Source organism: Rhinatrema bivittatum, chromosome 18, assembly GCF_901001135.1.
Source record: "Rhinatrema bivittatum chromosome 18, aRhiBiv1.1, whole genome shotgun sequence".
In the NCBI taxonomy this organism is placed as follows: domain Eukaryota; kingdom Metazoa; phylum Chordata; class Amphibia; order Gymnophiona; family Rhinatrematidae; genus Rhinatrema; species Rhinatrema bivittatum.
The window spans coordinates 1,491,135-1,506,268 of NC_042632.1; the positions used below are offsets into that span (position 1 = coordinate 1,491,135).

Here is a 15,134-nt window from a genome sequence, read left to right on the forward strand (position 1 = left end):
GTGGTAGGATCTTTTCCACATGGGTGGGGGTTGCTTTAAGGCCATGGCTGGCCCTTTAAATTTCCTGCATGACCCGATGCTCCCGCAGAAAAGTTAGCTACAATTCCTGAGTTGTAGCTAACTTTATTTTTGGTAAGCTGTGTTATGTCATTTTGTATAGAATTTGGTAGGCATGAGCTGCTTTGCTTGTGTTATAATTAGTGAGGTTTGGGTGGACCCTTGGACACTGTGGCAGCTGACCACGCCCATGGGGAAAGTCCCGTGAGGCTCAGCTAGGACACACACAGAGATTGATCTTTTATTAGACAATGTGGTGAAGCCACCAGAGGTGGCAGTGGTGAGCAGTAGACGTAGCCCAGCTGGGCTAATATCCTCAGGCGCTGGAACAGCGACTCCTCCGGTAGCAGTGCTGTAGTGGAAAGAACTGAGAATAATGAGTACAGTGGAATATACACAAAGCCCCAGTATGGAGAACCCCAGAATAGGGAGAGCAGGCCCTTGAGGAGCGAGTACCTGATCCCTGAGAGCTGAGAGGCTTGAAGGTAATGTACTCACATAGCGGTTCCACACAGGACGATGGCACTAGGGCTGGAACGGAGGCAGGCCATCGAGGAGCGAGTACCTGGCAGGAACAGCTCTGAGGTGAAGATGGTGGTACTCACTGGTGTTGAAGATAGCGAATCCTTCCAGGCAGAAGAGAAGGTAGGAGCAGGCAGCGAGTCAGGGAACATGGGCCCTCGAGGAGCGAGTACCGGTTTCCTGATAGCGACCTGAAAAGCAAGTGAGGCCCCCAAGGAGTGGGTACCCCATTAGCCGTAAAAGTCCAATGGAAAATTGGAGAGGCAGAGTAGCTGAGTACGGAGAGCGAATCCCATCCGTTAGATTTCCCCTTGCTAACTCAAAGGCTAGCAAACATCGTAGGCTTTAAATATCCGGGCAGCATGACGTCATCACAGGGGGATGCCCCTGAGGTTCATGCCAAGTAGGAAATAAGAGTGAGGGCCGAGCGGCATGCACGCCCTAAGGTACCAGCGGGAGCATGGCAGGAGGCAGCGCCCAAGCCGGTCCGGGGACGCCGGAGAGGACAGCAGGCAGACGCCACGGCAGCCAGGGGTCCATCCATAGCGAGAGGAGCTGAAAATAAAGAAAGGTAGGCGGAGTAAGTAAAGGTAAAGCCTTCGGGAAGGGACGGTTGCAACAGTACCCCCCCTTCAAAGTGTGATCTCCTCTGTGGGTACCAGGTTTTGGTTTCCAAGGATGCGAGAAATGAAACTGATGGAGCATCTCTTTGTCAAGGATATTAGCCAGAGGCTCCCAAGAAGTTTCTTCGGGGCCAAAACCTTCCCATGAGAGAAGGTATTCCCAGGTTTTGCCTCATTTGTGAACATCAAGAATGGCTTCAACCTTGTATTCTAGGTCATCTTCTGCATTGATAGGAGATGGTTCTGAGATTTGGAAGAGAATTCACTGATGATGATGAGTGCTTTCAGAAGTGAAACATGAAAAGCATTATGGATGTTCAATCCAGGTGGTAACTTCAGACTGTAAGTAACATTGCCAAGACGTCGGAGGATTGGAAATGGTCCAACGTAGCGAGGAGCAAATCGAGAGGAGGGTAACTTCAGTCTAAGGTGCTTAGTGGATAGCCAGACTTTGTCACCAGGTTGAAAGACAGGCGCTTTGGAATGATGAGCGTCATAAAACCTTTTGGCTTGATCACTCGCTTTGAGTAGCATTGCTTTCATCTGAGTCCATAATTGATGGATTTCTTCAGCAGTGGATTGTGCTGCTGGGGACATCACTGAGAGCTTCAGTAGAAATGGTGGTGATGGTGAACGTCCATATACCACTTCAAATGGTGTTGATCCAGTTGATGTTGTTGGATGAGAATTAATGGCGAATTCAGCCCATGGTAACAGTTCGGCCCAGTTATTCTGACAGCAACTCACATAGGCCCGAATGAACTGTTTCAGGGTCCTATTCATCCGTTCTTTTTGGCCATTAGATTGAGGATGATAGGCAGATGTATAATCTAGAGAAATGTCGAAGAGTTTGCACAGGGCCTTCCAGAATCTTGCCGTGAACTGTGATCCTCGATCCGAGACTATGTGCTTTGGTAGGCTGTGGAGGCGAAATATATGGACTATGAAGAGCTTCGCAAGTTCCGGGCTGAGGGTAAGCCAGGTAGTGCCACGAAGTGGGCCATCTTACTGAAGCGGTCAACTGTGACCCAGATGGTATTCATACCTCCAGAAAGAGGTAGATCAACTACAAAATCAGTAGCGACATGCATCCAGGGCTGTTCCAGAGCTGGAAGCGGCAGAAATCCCCATGGTTGGCCAGAAGTAGATTTGTGCTTGGCCTAGTTGGCACAAGATGCCACATAGGAGAGTGTATCTTCCTTGATAGTTGGCCACCAATAATACTTCTGTAGCTTCAGCAGGGTACGGCGTTGACCAGGATGGCCAGCCAGCTTGGAATTGTGCGCCCAATAGAGCACTTTCTTTCTGAGATGCTTTGGCACAATGGTTTTTTCCAGTGGGCACAGAATGAGTAGCCACTAAGACGACTTTCTTCGGGTCGATTATGTGCTGCGGCTCTTCTGGGATATCCTCCGAGAGAAAGGAGCATGATGGGGCACCCAGCTCTGGTATTCTTGTCTCCGGGGCGATATTTGAACACGAAGTCAAAGCGGTTGAAAAATAAGAACCATCTGGCTTGTCTATGCTTAAGACGTTGCGCATGGCGGAGATACTCTAGATTCTTATGGTCCATAAACACGGTAATTTGATGTTGAGCGCCTTTGAGCCAAGGCCCCCCATTCCTCGAATGCCAACTTAATAGCCAGGAGCCTCTTTGTCACCAATCCCATAATTCTTCTCTGCCAGACAGAAACGTCATGAGAAGAAAGAGCAGGGACGTAAGGACTTGGAATCTCCAGTCTGGCTCAGAACAGCTCCCACACTGACGTCAGAGGCGTCGACCCTCTACGATGAATGGCTTGTCGGGGTCCAGATGATGTAGGCATGGTTCCGTGGAAAAGGCAGTCTTTAAATCTTCGAACGCGGAAATGGCCTCCGCAGACCATTTAGAAGCATTGGCCCCTTTCCGGGTCATAGCAGTCAAAGGCACAGTTAAAGAAGAATAGTTCTTTATAAAGCTTCTATAGTAATTGGTGAACCCCAAAAATCGTCTCAGGGCCTTCAGGCTGGTAGGTTGGGACCAATTCTTGATACTTTCTAATTTTTGGGGATCCATCTGGAAGCCATCTTTAGACACAATGTAGCCAAGAAAAGGCACGGAGTCTTTATAGAATTCGCATTTGGATAGCTTGGCGTAGAGTCGGTGTTCTCGGAGTCTTAGTAGAACTTACTTGACGACTTCTAGATGAGTAGACAGATTCTGAGAAAATATCAGAATGTCATCTAGGTACACTATGACACTCTTGTACAACAAATCCCGCAGAATGTCATTCATCATGTTCTGGAACACAGCAGGTGCGTTGAACAGGCCAAAGGGCATTACTAAGTACTCAAAATGTGTGTTGAAAGCCATTTTCCACTCGTCATCCCTGCGAATCCAACTGTTGTAGGCCCCCTTCAGGTCAAGTTTCGAAAATATCTTGGCCCCCTGAAGCCGGTCAAACAGCTCTGAGATTAAAGGCAGGGGGGGGGTAACGGTCTTTAATTGTAATCTCGTTCAGACCTCAATAGTCGATATAAGGATGTAAGGTTCCGTCCTTCTTCCCCACAAAGAAGAGTCCTGCGCTGGCTGGTGACTTTGAAGGTCTAATGAACCCTTTCTGTAAATTCTCCTCGAAGTACTCGGACATAGCCTTATTCTCTATTGCAGAGAGTGGATAGACATGTCTTTTAGGAGGTTCAGTGTTTGGTTTCACGCCGAATGGCATAGTCATAAGATCTGTGTGGAGGGAGGATGTCAGCAGCTTCTTTGGAAAACACATCACTGAATGATGCGTATTGAGGTGGTAGTCTGCCATCACTGGAGTTGTAGGCATGCAGAGAACAGGAGAAACTTCCTTGAGGCAACTGCCATGACAACCTGGGCCCCAGTGGGAGAGCTCCAAGGAGGACCAGTCGAATTGAGGCTGATGCAACTGCAACCAGGGTAACCCCAGAACGATAGGGTGCATGGCCTTCTCTAACACAAAGAAGGGAATTGTCTCCGTATGAAGGGCTCCGGTGCGAAGAGTCACTGGTTCAGTGCGACAAGTCACATCACCGGGCAAAGCTCTCCATGAATAGATGACAAGAGTAGTGAAGCTTCTAAAGTAACGTCGAAGTATAAAGTTGCCTCCTGCCCCCAAATCCACAAGGGCAAGAGTTTGGATTGTAGATGTTCCGCAAGTCAGGGAGACTGGTAGAGAGAGCTGAGGAGAAGGCGTGGTAAGGCCTAAGAACAGTCCTCCTCCAGGACTTAGGCCCGTCTGTTTTTCGGACGAATAGGGCATGTTGGGAGATCGTGAACAGCTTGTCCACAGTACATACATAGGCCATGCCTCTTCCGAAGTCTTCTCTCTTTTAAAGTCAAATGACTGCGACCAAATTGCATCGGTTCTTCTCCACTGGCAACAGGTACTGCTGGAACCATCCGAAGTGCAAGTTTAGCACGAGTCTCCTTCTGAACCGGTCCTTTAGTAGGCTTGAGTTCTTTCATCTTATCATGAAGCCAGTGGTCAATTCTAGTAGCCAAAGCCACTAGTTCATCCAGCGAGTCATGTGTCTCATGAGCTTGTCCTTCAAGCGGGTATTCGGACCTCTGAAGAAGAGAGTTTTCAGGCATCTAGGTTCCCAGCATAATTCTGTAGCAAAAGTCTTGAACTCTATTGCAAAATCAGCCAGTGGTCGGTTGCCTTGCTTCAGGTCCACCAGGTCAGAACCAGCAACAGTCACTCAAGCAGGATCATCAAAAACAGATTTAAATAATTCTAGAAATCCATCAATATCCTGCAGGATTGGATCCTTACGTTGCCACAGCGCTGAAGCCCAAGACAAGGCCCTTCCATCAAGATGAGATAGAATATAAGTAGTCTTGGCGTAGGCTGTGGGGAAGTGTGCAGGCTGCAATGCGAAATGCATTCAGCATTGGTTTAGGAAACCTCTAGTTCTTTGAATTTCTCCAGAGAAACGAACGGGAGCAGCCAGAGGTACCATAGTCTTTATAGTTACTTCAGGTAACTGACCTTCATTACTGGAAGTAGCGCCTTGCGTCTTCCGTGCTTGTAGCTGATGAAACGCTGAAGTGAGTTTCTCCAATGCGTCTTGTAGTTCAGCAGTGAGTAGGGCCAGGCCTGGAATGGCCTGCAAGGCATTGAGCTGTGCCGGATCCATGGAGTTAGCAATCTGTTATAATTTTAGTGAGGTTTGGGTGGACCCTTGGACACTGTGGCAGCTGACCACGCCCACGGGGGAAAGTCCCGTGAAGGGCCATAGGTCAGGCTCAGCTAGGACACACAAACACAGAGATTGATCTTTTATTAGACAATATTGTGAAGCCACCAGAGGTGGCAGTGGTGAGCAGCAGAAGTAGCCCAGCTGGGCTAGTATCCCTCAGGCGCTGGAACAGCAACTCCTCCGGTAGCAGTGCTGTAGTGGAAAGAACTGAGAATAATGAGTACAGTGTAATATGCACAAAGTCCCAGTATGGAGAACCCCAGGATAGGGAGAGCAGGCCCTCGAGGAGCGAGTACCTGATCCCTGAGAGCTGATAGGCTTGAAGGTGATGTACTCACACAGCGGTTCCATGTAGAAGATGGCACTAGGGCTGGAACGGAGACAGGCCCTCGAGGAGCGAGTACCTGGTTCCAGGGAACAGCTCTGAGGTGAAGATGATAGTACTCACTGGTGTTGAAGATACTGAATCCTTCCAGGCAGAAGAGAAGGTAGGAGCAGGCAGCGAGTCAGGGAACATGGGCCCTCGAGGAGCGAGTACCGGTTTCCTGATAGTGACCTGAAAAGCAAGTGAGGCCCCTGAGGAGCAGGTACCCCCGTTAGCGTAAAAATCCAATGGAAGATTGGAGAGGCAGAGTAGCTGGGTACGAAGAGCGAATCCCAACTGTAGATTTCCCCTTGCTAACTCAAAGGCTAGCAAACATTGTAGGCTTTAAATATCCGGGTAGCGTGACATCATCACAGGGGGACGCCCCTGAGGTTTGCGCCAAGTAGGAAATAAGAGCAAGGGCCGCGTGGCGCGCACACCCTAAGGTACCAGCAGAGCATGGCGGGAGGCAGCGCCCAAGCTGGTCTGGGGACGATGGAGAGGATGGCAGGCAGACGCCACGGCAGCTAGGCGTCCATCCATAGTGAGAAGAGGTGCAAAGAAAGAAAGGTAGGCGGAGTGAAGCCGTCGGGAAGGGACGGTAGAAACAGTTTGCATTTGAAAATTTTATGTATGCAAAGCAATGCATTTTAATAATGGCAGGTTTTTTAGGTCAAATATCACAGCATTTTTCACTTGCTATGAGCTTATCACAGCTTAGTAAATATAACCCTAAACTTGCACCTGAGATAATAGAGGGCAAAGTGAAGTAATGACAGTGGGTTTGAACCCTGGTTTTCTTGGCTTGTAACCCATTGCTCTAACCACTAGGCTATTCCTCCACTCCTAGGATATTTTTCCCTCCTTTTATCTCTCTCTTCCCTACTAATAGTGTTAGCTCTACCATTTGCTCGGGCCTCCCCTCTTTGCCTGCTGGCAAGATGGGCTCCACCATGGCACCAAAGTTCTTCGTTTCTCTTTAGCCACTGGCAGGTTGGGATTTTCTAGCAATCTGGATCTCTCTCCTTCTCTTTGACAGCTAGCAGGATGGGCTCTACCAGCAACCCAGGCCTCCTCTCCTGTTTGGCCACTGAAAAGAAGGGCTCCATCTACAGCTTTCCTCTTCTCTTCAGCCGCAGGCAGGATTCCTTCCACTACAAACCCCGCATCAGCAACCATTTTTAAAACTTGTGCTGGCACTTCTAAATGTCCTAATCAACATAAGAAGCTGCCATACTGGATCAGACCGAGCATCAAGCCCCGCATCCTGCTCAGCATCCTGTTTCCAACAGTGGCCAATCCAGGTTACCTGGCAAGAACCCAAACATTAAGTAGATCCCATGCTGGAAATAAGTAGTGGCTATAACCTACGTCAACTTAATTAATGGCAGTTTATAGACTTTTCCTCCAGGAACTTGTCCAAACTTTTTTTAAACCCAGATAACTAACTGCCATAACCACATCCTCTGGCAATGAACTCCAGAGCTTAACTGTGCGTTGAGTGAAAAAGGATTTTTTCCAATTTGTTTTAAATGTGCTACTTGTTAACTTTTTGGAGTGCTCCCTAGTCCTTGTATTATCTGAAAGAGAGCAGAGTTGCTTACCTGTAACAGGTGTCCTCCGGGGACAGCAGGATATCAGTCCAAACACATGGGTGACATCATCAGATCGAGTCCAGCCCAGATCTTTGATCTCAAAGATTCTAGAGCTTTCATACATGCCCTACTGAGCAAGTGCAGCTGTAGTCATCTTTCTGGCCTCTAGGCAGGGTCGTTCAGTCCATGATATAGCTAATATATGGAGAAAACCAACTCCCAAGGGAGGCGAGTGGGTTTCATGAGGACTGACATCCTGTTATCCTTGGAGAAAAACCTGTTACAGGTAAGCAACTCTGCTTTCTCCGAAGACAAATAGGATGGCAGTCTTCACACATGGGTGATTCTCAAGCCATAGGCTGTCCAAGCAGGACAAAACAGGGAACTCCACAGTGCTGAAAGCACCACCTTTCTTCCATTTGCCTGTGAGGCAGCAGATCCCAAAATAAGACTAGGTGGGAAAAGAGTTGATTCTACAAAAGAAAGCTCTGCGATGATGCCCTGCAGCATCCCATCATGTCCAATGGTGCTCACAATGACAACAGCGATCCTGATGCCAACAGCACCCTCAGCACTCAAAAAAATGGATCGCATCTATGGCATCAACCCCATGCCTAGGGCTCCGACAGCTCTTGACCACCCCACATGTGCCTGGCATGTTTGATGGCATGCAGCGCCATCAATGGCACTTGCAAATGATGATAGCTGGGTGGCACCCATGGTGTGACGAGTCCAATTACTTGCAAACATCGCAGACGGAAGCTTCCAAGAGTCCATGGAATTGATAGAGACCGGTGCCCGAGGGCATTGGTGCTAAAAGTAACCAATGATGACCGGCATCCTCAGTGGTTTCCCCTAAGCTCAGCTGTGCGCCCAAGGGCATAGATGCTGCGGGCTCCATGGCATCCATCCAGTGCCTATAGCTGATGCTAGCCTCGAAAGCAGCTCTGGTGCGAGGTAGCACCAATGGTGCTTGAAGCCCTGCAGTGCCTCTGATGCCTCCAAGACCCCAGCGCCTTTAATGCTGCATGGCAGCTCCAGGCACCCAAGAGCATCAGCTCCCACAGCACCCTACACCATCAATGGCACCTCCAAATAGTGCAAAGGGGGCTCATCTATGCCCTCAACGCTCTATAGCCTCAAGGGCACTCGGCCACAGTATACCCTGGATGCCTTGGTGCTCCAAGGTGCCTCAGATTGATGGCGACCCTGGCGCTCGACAGTACTGCGGCCACCCAAGTCCCCAAGCCCTTGCTGGTTGAGAGCTTCCATGTCACCCAAGGGCTCTCAGCACCCTAGCACCCAGTGGTCAACAGCCTCAACGGTGACCAGATGCTCGATGGTAATCTTGGTGCCCCCTGGCAGCGATGTGCTCAACATTGTTGAGAGCAGCCACGAATGGGATCACTGGCAAATATGCCCAATAGCCTCCACAGAGCACGATGACCTCGAGGGCAGTCCCGCACCTCAATGGCATCAAGGGTGGCTCTGATGGCATCGTTGGTGACCATGGCATTCAATGGCAGTCCAGGGTCACGAAAAAGTCCGGATCACGATGCTCGAGGTCGGTCCCGCTATTCCTCCTCATCGAGGCCTATGGCACTCGATGACGCTTGGATCAATGCTGATCCTCTGGTGCATCGAGAGCCCATGGCGCTCGAAGGAATCTACAGCACATGACAGCGCATGCTGACATCTATGGCATGGAAGGGCTCCCACCCCCAGCCAGGCAATCAACAGCATGCATAGCGCTCGATGGCTCTTACAGCATTGAGGATGGTCAGGCACCTCAGCATCGAGGGGGCCCCGGCACCTCAATGATGTCAAGGGTGACCATGGCGCTTGATAGCAGTCCTGGTCCCCAACATGGTGCTGACATCCACATGTCAGACCATCGGTGCGCTGGCACGGGCAACTGTTACTAGGCATGGCACCGAAGGTGCAGCAGCAGCAATGCTGCTTCCTCAGGCTCCTGCTCACCCTCACTCACAAGGAGACTATACTGCCAGCACTGGCAAGCAGGAGAGGAGGCTACAACATCCAGGCTTCCTGCACATGGAGACTAGTTCCTTATAATGTGGGGAGAATGAGCTCTCCCACCACAGGAACAGTGTGGTCCTCAATTCCCTCACTGTCCACACCTCCATTGATGCTGATCGATCTGTGACACGACATGGAACTCTTGCCCGGGTAGAACTCAGGCGCATCCCCAGGCTCAGCGGTCTACACCTATGGACTGCATTTCATCAGTCCTGTCAGCACCCAACAAAGGCACAAAACAGACAGAGCAAGGAAAGGACACAGAAACTAAACTGCAGATGCAGTATTATTTATTAAGAAATAAAATTAGACTCTGCCAGGCTGTAGAGCGACTAAGGCCCATCATGCAGCTGGCAGAAAGTTGAAAAGAGAGAAAATAAATGTAAAAAACTACTGTAAGGAAAAGAAAACAGCTGCAGCTACAGAAAAGTCATAATAAATCTGTGAGAGAGCAAAATTGAATACTGTAACCACACGGCTCCTGCGACCATATTGCTCAGCGGAAAAAAGAGACTGAGGGACTCTGCCTAGGGGGCAGAGTGATGACTATATCTGCACATGCTCAGTAGAGCATGTTTGAAAGCTCTAGAATCTTTGAGATCAAAGTCCCGGACCGGGCTCCATCTGATGATGTCACCCATGTGTGAGGCCTACCATCCTGCTTGTCCTTAGAGAATAAATAATCAATTCACATTTACCCTTCAGGTCCTTTCTAGAATTTATAGACCTGTCAAATCCCTCCTCAGCCGTCTCTTCTCCAAGTTGAACACCCCTCACCTCTTTAGCCTTCCTCATAGGGAGCTGCTCCATCCCCTTTATCAGTTTGTTCACCCTTCTCTCTACCTTCTCTAGTGCAACTATATCTTTTCTGAGATGCAGCGACCAGGAAATGCTGGCTGCAAATTTTAGAATTGCTTGCAGTAGTGTCATGGATTTCTTAAATGTGGGCTGGCAGCACCCAGAAATTTCCAGGATTTTGCCACCTCCAAAAATGTTGGCACTCTGGTGACCAGCTTATTCATCCTATGAAAGAGCTGGCCCTATAACCATGTGGCAAAATGTTTTGTAGTCTGACAAAACTAAAATAGTACTAGTTTTTAGCCTGAATGCAAAGCATTACATTTAGTATAAACCCAACAGAACAGCACCCACAGAACACCATCCCTACTGTGAAGCATGGTGTTGGCAGCATCATGTTATGGGATGTTTCTATTGGCAGGAACTGGGGCACTTGTCAAAAGGGACAATGAATGGAGAAAAATAGAAATGTGAAGGCAGAAAAAATCCATACAGTTTATATAGTCTGCCCATCCTCTAATTCAGTCTGCCCACCCGTCTAATTCAGCTTTGCAATCCCTACCACACCTTCATAGATCCCCCGTGTTTATCCCATGCTTTCTTCGATTCAGATACTGTTCTAGTCTCCATCATTTCCAAGGGGAAGCTGCTCTATGCATCCACTATCCTCTCTGTAATAGAAATATTTACTAATATTATTCCTGAATCTAGCCCCCTTTACCCTCATCCAAAAAAAGTTTTGAGGAAAACCTGCTGGATTCTGCAAGAAAGCTGAAAATGGGACAAAAGTTCACCTTTCATCATAAAAATCACCTGAAGCCTACAGCCAAATCTACACTGGAGTAGGGATGTGAATCGTGTGGCCCGATCGTTTTAACGATTGGGTTCGACTGGGAGGGGGGGGGAAATCTGATCGTTAGAGATGTGAATTGGGATCGGTTCCGATTCCCAATTCACATCACTAATTTTTTTTAGTGAGGCCCGCGCCGATAAAAAAAACCCCCACCCGACCCTTTAAAATTACCTCCTTAGCCTCCCCCACTCTCCCGACCCCCCCCCAAAACTTTTTACACATACCTGGTGGTCCAGGGGGGCCGCGGGCAGCGATCTTCCGTTCCCAGGCCATCAGCTGCGCTAAAAAAAATGGCGCCGATGGCCCTTTGCCCTTACCATGTGACAGGGCAAAGGTAGCGCCGGCGCCATTTTGAATACTGGCAATACGGCCCGAGTGCAGGAGGTCGCTCCCGGACCCCCGCTGGACTTTTGGCAAGTCTTGTGGGGGTCAGGAGGCCCCCCAAGCTGGCCAAACGTCCCTGGGGGTCCAGCGGGGGTCCGGGATCGATCTCCTGCACTCATGCCGTATTGCCAATATTCAAAATGGCGCCGGCGCTACCTTTGCCCTGTCACATGGTAAGGGCAAAGAGCCATCGGCGCCATTTTTTTTTGGCGCAGCTGATGGCCTGGGACGGGAGATCGCTGCCGCGGCCCCCCTGGACCACCAGGTATGTGTAAAAAGTTTTGGGGGGGGGTTGGGAGAGTGGGGGAGGCTAAGGGGGTAATTTTAAAGGGTCGGGTGGGGGTTTTTTATCAGGCCAAATTTATATTAGTGGCAGCCAAAATGGCGCCGATGGCCCGAGAGCGGGAGATCGCGCCGGGACCCCCCCCACTGGACAACCAGGTAATTTAAAACATTTTAGGGGGGTTCGGGAGGGTTGGGGATTTGTTTTAGAGGGTCGGGGTGGGTTTAGGGGTTGTTTTGGAGTGCCGGTTTTCCCGTACTCCCCCCTCCCCCGATTTACGATTTTTCATGATAAATCGGGGGAATTTCTATTGTATCGTGACTAACGATTTTTGAGGATTTAAAAAATATCTGACGATTTTTTTAAATCATCAAAAAACGATTCACATCCCTACACTGGAGTGGCTAAGGAACAAAAAGATACATTTATTTATTTATTTATTTTTAATTTTTATATACCGATGTTCCTGTAAAGAATACATATCGCACCGGTTTACAAGGAACTGAAGAGTCGCCTCCAGGGCGGAGGTACATTAAAACAGTCGCCTCAAGGCAGAATACATTAACACAAGTATACAGGAAAACTATTAAAGAGAACTTTCATAAATATCCTGGAATGCCCCAGAAAGACCCAACCTCAATCCAATCAAATATATGTGGCATGGCTTGAAGATTGCTATCCATCAACACTCCCCAAGGAACATGACTGAGCTTGAACAGTTTAAAGAGTGGTCTAATATTGACAAATCTAGGTGCATAAACTTTGTGGAGACTTATCTCAACAAACTCACGGATGTAATTGCTGGCTCAGGGGATACAGACTTAACTGATTGGAGTTCAGTTTTGTTTTTTTGAAAACATATATGCTTTGTTCCTCAATAAAACATTTTTGACCCTGAAAGGTGTGGAGTATGGTGTGCTGATGAGTGCAAATAAATCCTCATTTAAATGCATGCAAGTCCGATGCACTAATACAACAAAATATGATAAATGTTCAAGAGGGTGTAGACTTTATATAGCCACTGTATCTCTGGGCTTTCAAAGCTTTTATTTTCTCTCTGTGTCTCTACCAGAGTGAGTCAAAGCATCCTTTTTTTCAAGTCTTCTGTGATTTAATTTGGTTGGAGATTATGCAGCACAGAATTCAACTGAGCAAACCTGAGAGTTTTCAGAGAGTGCCATCTGCTGCAGTTCCTGCAGGTATAGGATGCTTTTCTCGTCCATCCATATCCTGCACTCTCTCTTCCCCTTTCTGCTTCTTCGCCTTTTTCACACTGCTACGCAGTGGTGTATAAAGAAGCACTCCTGTTTCATAATCTTCAAAGAGTTCTTGAGAAGTGACCCAGTGTAACCCCTGTCTCCTGGGGACAGAAGACACAAGGGACTTACCTTATGATTGTTTGCTTCTGAGGATCATACAAGGACATGAAGAGTTCTGCATCTTCTCCTATTCTGCAAACAAAATTCCTTACGAAGACATAGAGGCTGTGGGTGGGATGAGGAGATTCGAGAAGATATGCTGAAGTCAGTTTGGGTTCTGGACTAAAATTAAAATAGAGTAAACCATGGATTATGTCAGAAATAGATGCTGCAGATTAGTATAGTACTGGTTACATATGTTATTGTTTGATTTTAATTTATTCAGTAAGAACATAAGAATATGCCATACTGGGTCAGACCAAGGGTCCATCAAGCCCAACATCCAATTTCCAACAGTGGCCAATCCAGGCCATAAGAACCTGGCAAGTACCCAAAAACTAAGTCTATTCCATGTTACCATTGCTAGTAATAGCGGTGGCTATTTTCTAAGTCAACTTAATTAATAGCAAGTAATGGACTTCTCCTCCAAGAACTTATCCAATCCTTTTTTAAACCCAGCTATACTAACTGCACTAACCACATCCTCTGGCAACAAATTCCAGAGTTTAATTGTGCGTTGAGTGAAAAAGAACTTTCTCCAATTAGTTTTAAATGTGCCACATGCTAACTTCATGGAATGCCCCCTAGTCCTTCTATTATCTGAAAGACTAAATAACCGATTCACATTTACCCGTTCTAGACCGCTCATGATTTTAAACATCTCTATCATATCCCCCCTCAGCCGTCTCTTCTCCAAGCTGAAAAGTCCTAACCTCTTTAGTCTTTCCTCATAGGGGAGCTGTTCCATTCCCCTTATCATTTTGGTAGCCCTTCTCTGTACCTTCTCCATTGCAACTATATCTTTTTTGAGATGCAGCGACCAGAATTGTACACAGTATTCAAGGTGCGGTCTCACCATGGAGCAATATAGAGGCATTATAACATTTTCCGTTCTATTAACCATTCCCTTCCTAATAATTCCTAACATTCTGTTTGCTTTTTTGACTGCTGCAGCACACTGAGCTGACGATTTTAAAGTATTATCCACTATGATGCCTAGATCTTTTTCCTGGGTGGTAGCTTCTAATATGGAACCTAACATCGTGTAACTACAGCAAGGGTTATTTTTCCCTATAGGCAACACCTTGCACTTGTTCACATTAAATTTCATCTGCCATTTGGATGCCCAATCTTCCAGCCTTGCAAGGTCCTCCTGTAATGTATCACAGTCTGCTTGTCATTTAACTACTCTGAATAATTTTGTATCATCTGCAAATTTGATTACTTCACTCATCGTATTCCTTTCTAGATCATTTATAATATATTGAAAACCACTGGTCCAAGTACAGATCCCTGAGACACTCCACTCTTTACCCTTTTCCACTGAAAAAAATTGACCATTTAATCCTACTCTCTGTTTCCTTTCTTTTAACCAGTTTGTAATTCACGAAAGGACATTGCCTCTAATCCCTCATAAGGAACTTTGTCAAACACCTTCTGAAAATCCAAATACACTATATCTACTGGTTCATCTTTATCCACATGTTTATTAACCGTTCAAAAAAATGAAGCAGATTTGTGAGGCAAGACTTCCCTTGGGTAAATCCATGTTGACTGTGTTCCATTAAATCATGTCTTTCTATATGCTCTGTGATTTTGAACTTTAGAATAGTTTCCACTATTTTTTCCAGCACTGTAGTCAGGCTCACTGGTCTATAGTTTCCTGGATCACCCCTTGAGCCCTTCTTAAAAATTGGGGTTACAAGAACCATCAGCCAAATGTAACCATTCTTATGGACAAATGGATTTAATTTAATGATTAACAATCAGTAAACTTTATTTTAACACACAGATCCTGGTCCTGTCTAATTTATCATAGCCTCTCACCCCATGGGAAGCATCTATATTATTTAAACACACTTGTGTAGCAAGATACCATAGTCTGGGACACAAGTGGGAGTTTACCCCATAAAAAGAATCCCCCAAGGATTAAGAGTCAAGCATGGGAGTAAATTTGCTAGCTGGAGCAGCGCAGAAGAAAAATC

The 15,134-nt window shown here is 47.2% G+C and overlaps 1 protein-coding gene across 1 annotated transcript in view; it reads right to left on the bottom strand.

The window, feature by feature from the left end:
* LOC115079628 (dedicator of cytokinesis protein 2-like) overlaps positions 1-15,134 on the bottom strand; it is a 991,955-nt gene that overhangs the window by 757,075 nt on the left and 219,746 nt on the right. Inside the window, 2 exon segments of the mRNA XM_029583335.1 lie at positions 13,120-13,227; positions 13,229-13,272. Of these exon segments, the coding sequence (XP_029439195.1) occupies positions 13,120-13,227; positions 13,229-13,272 (152 nt within the window).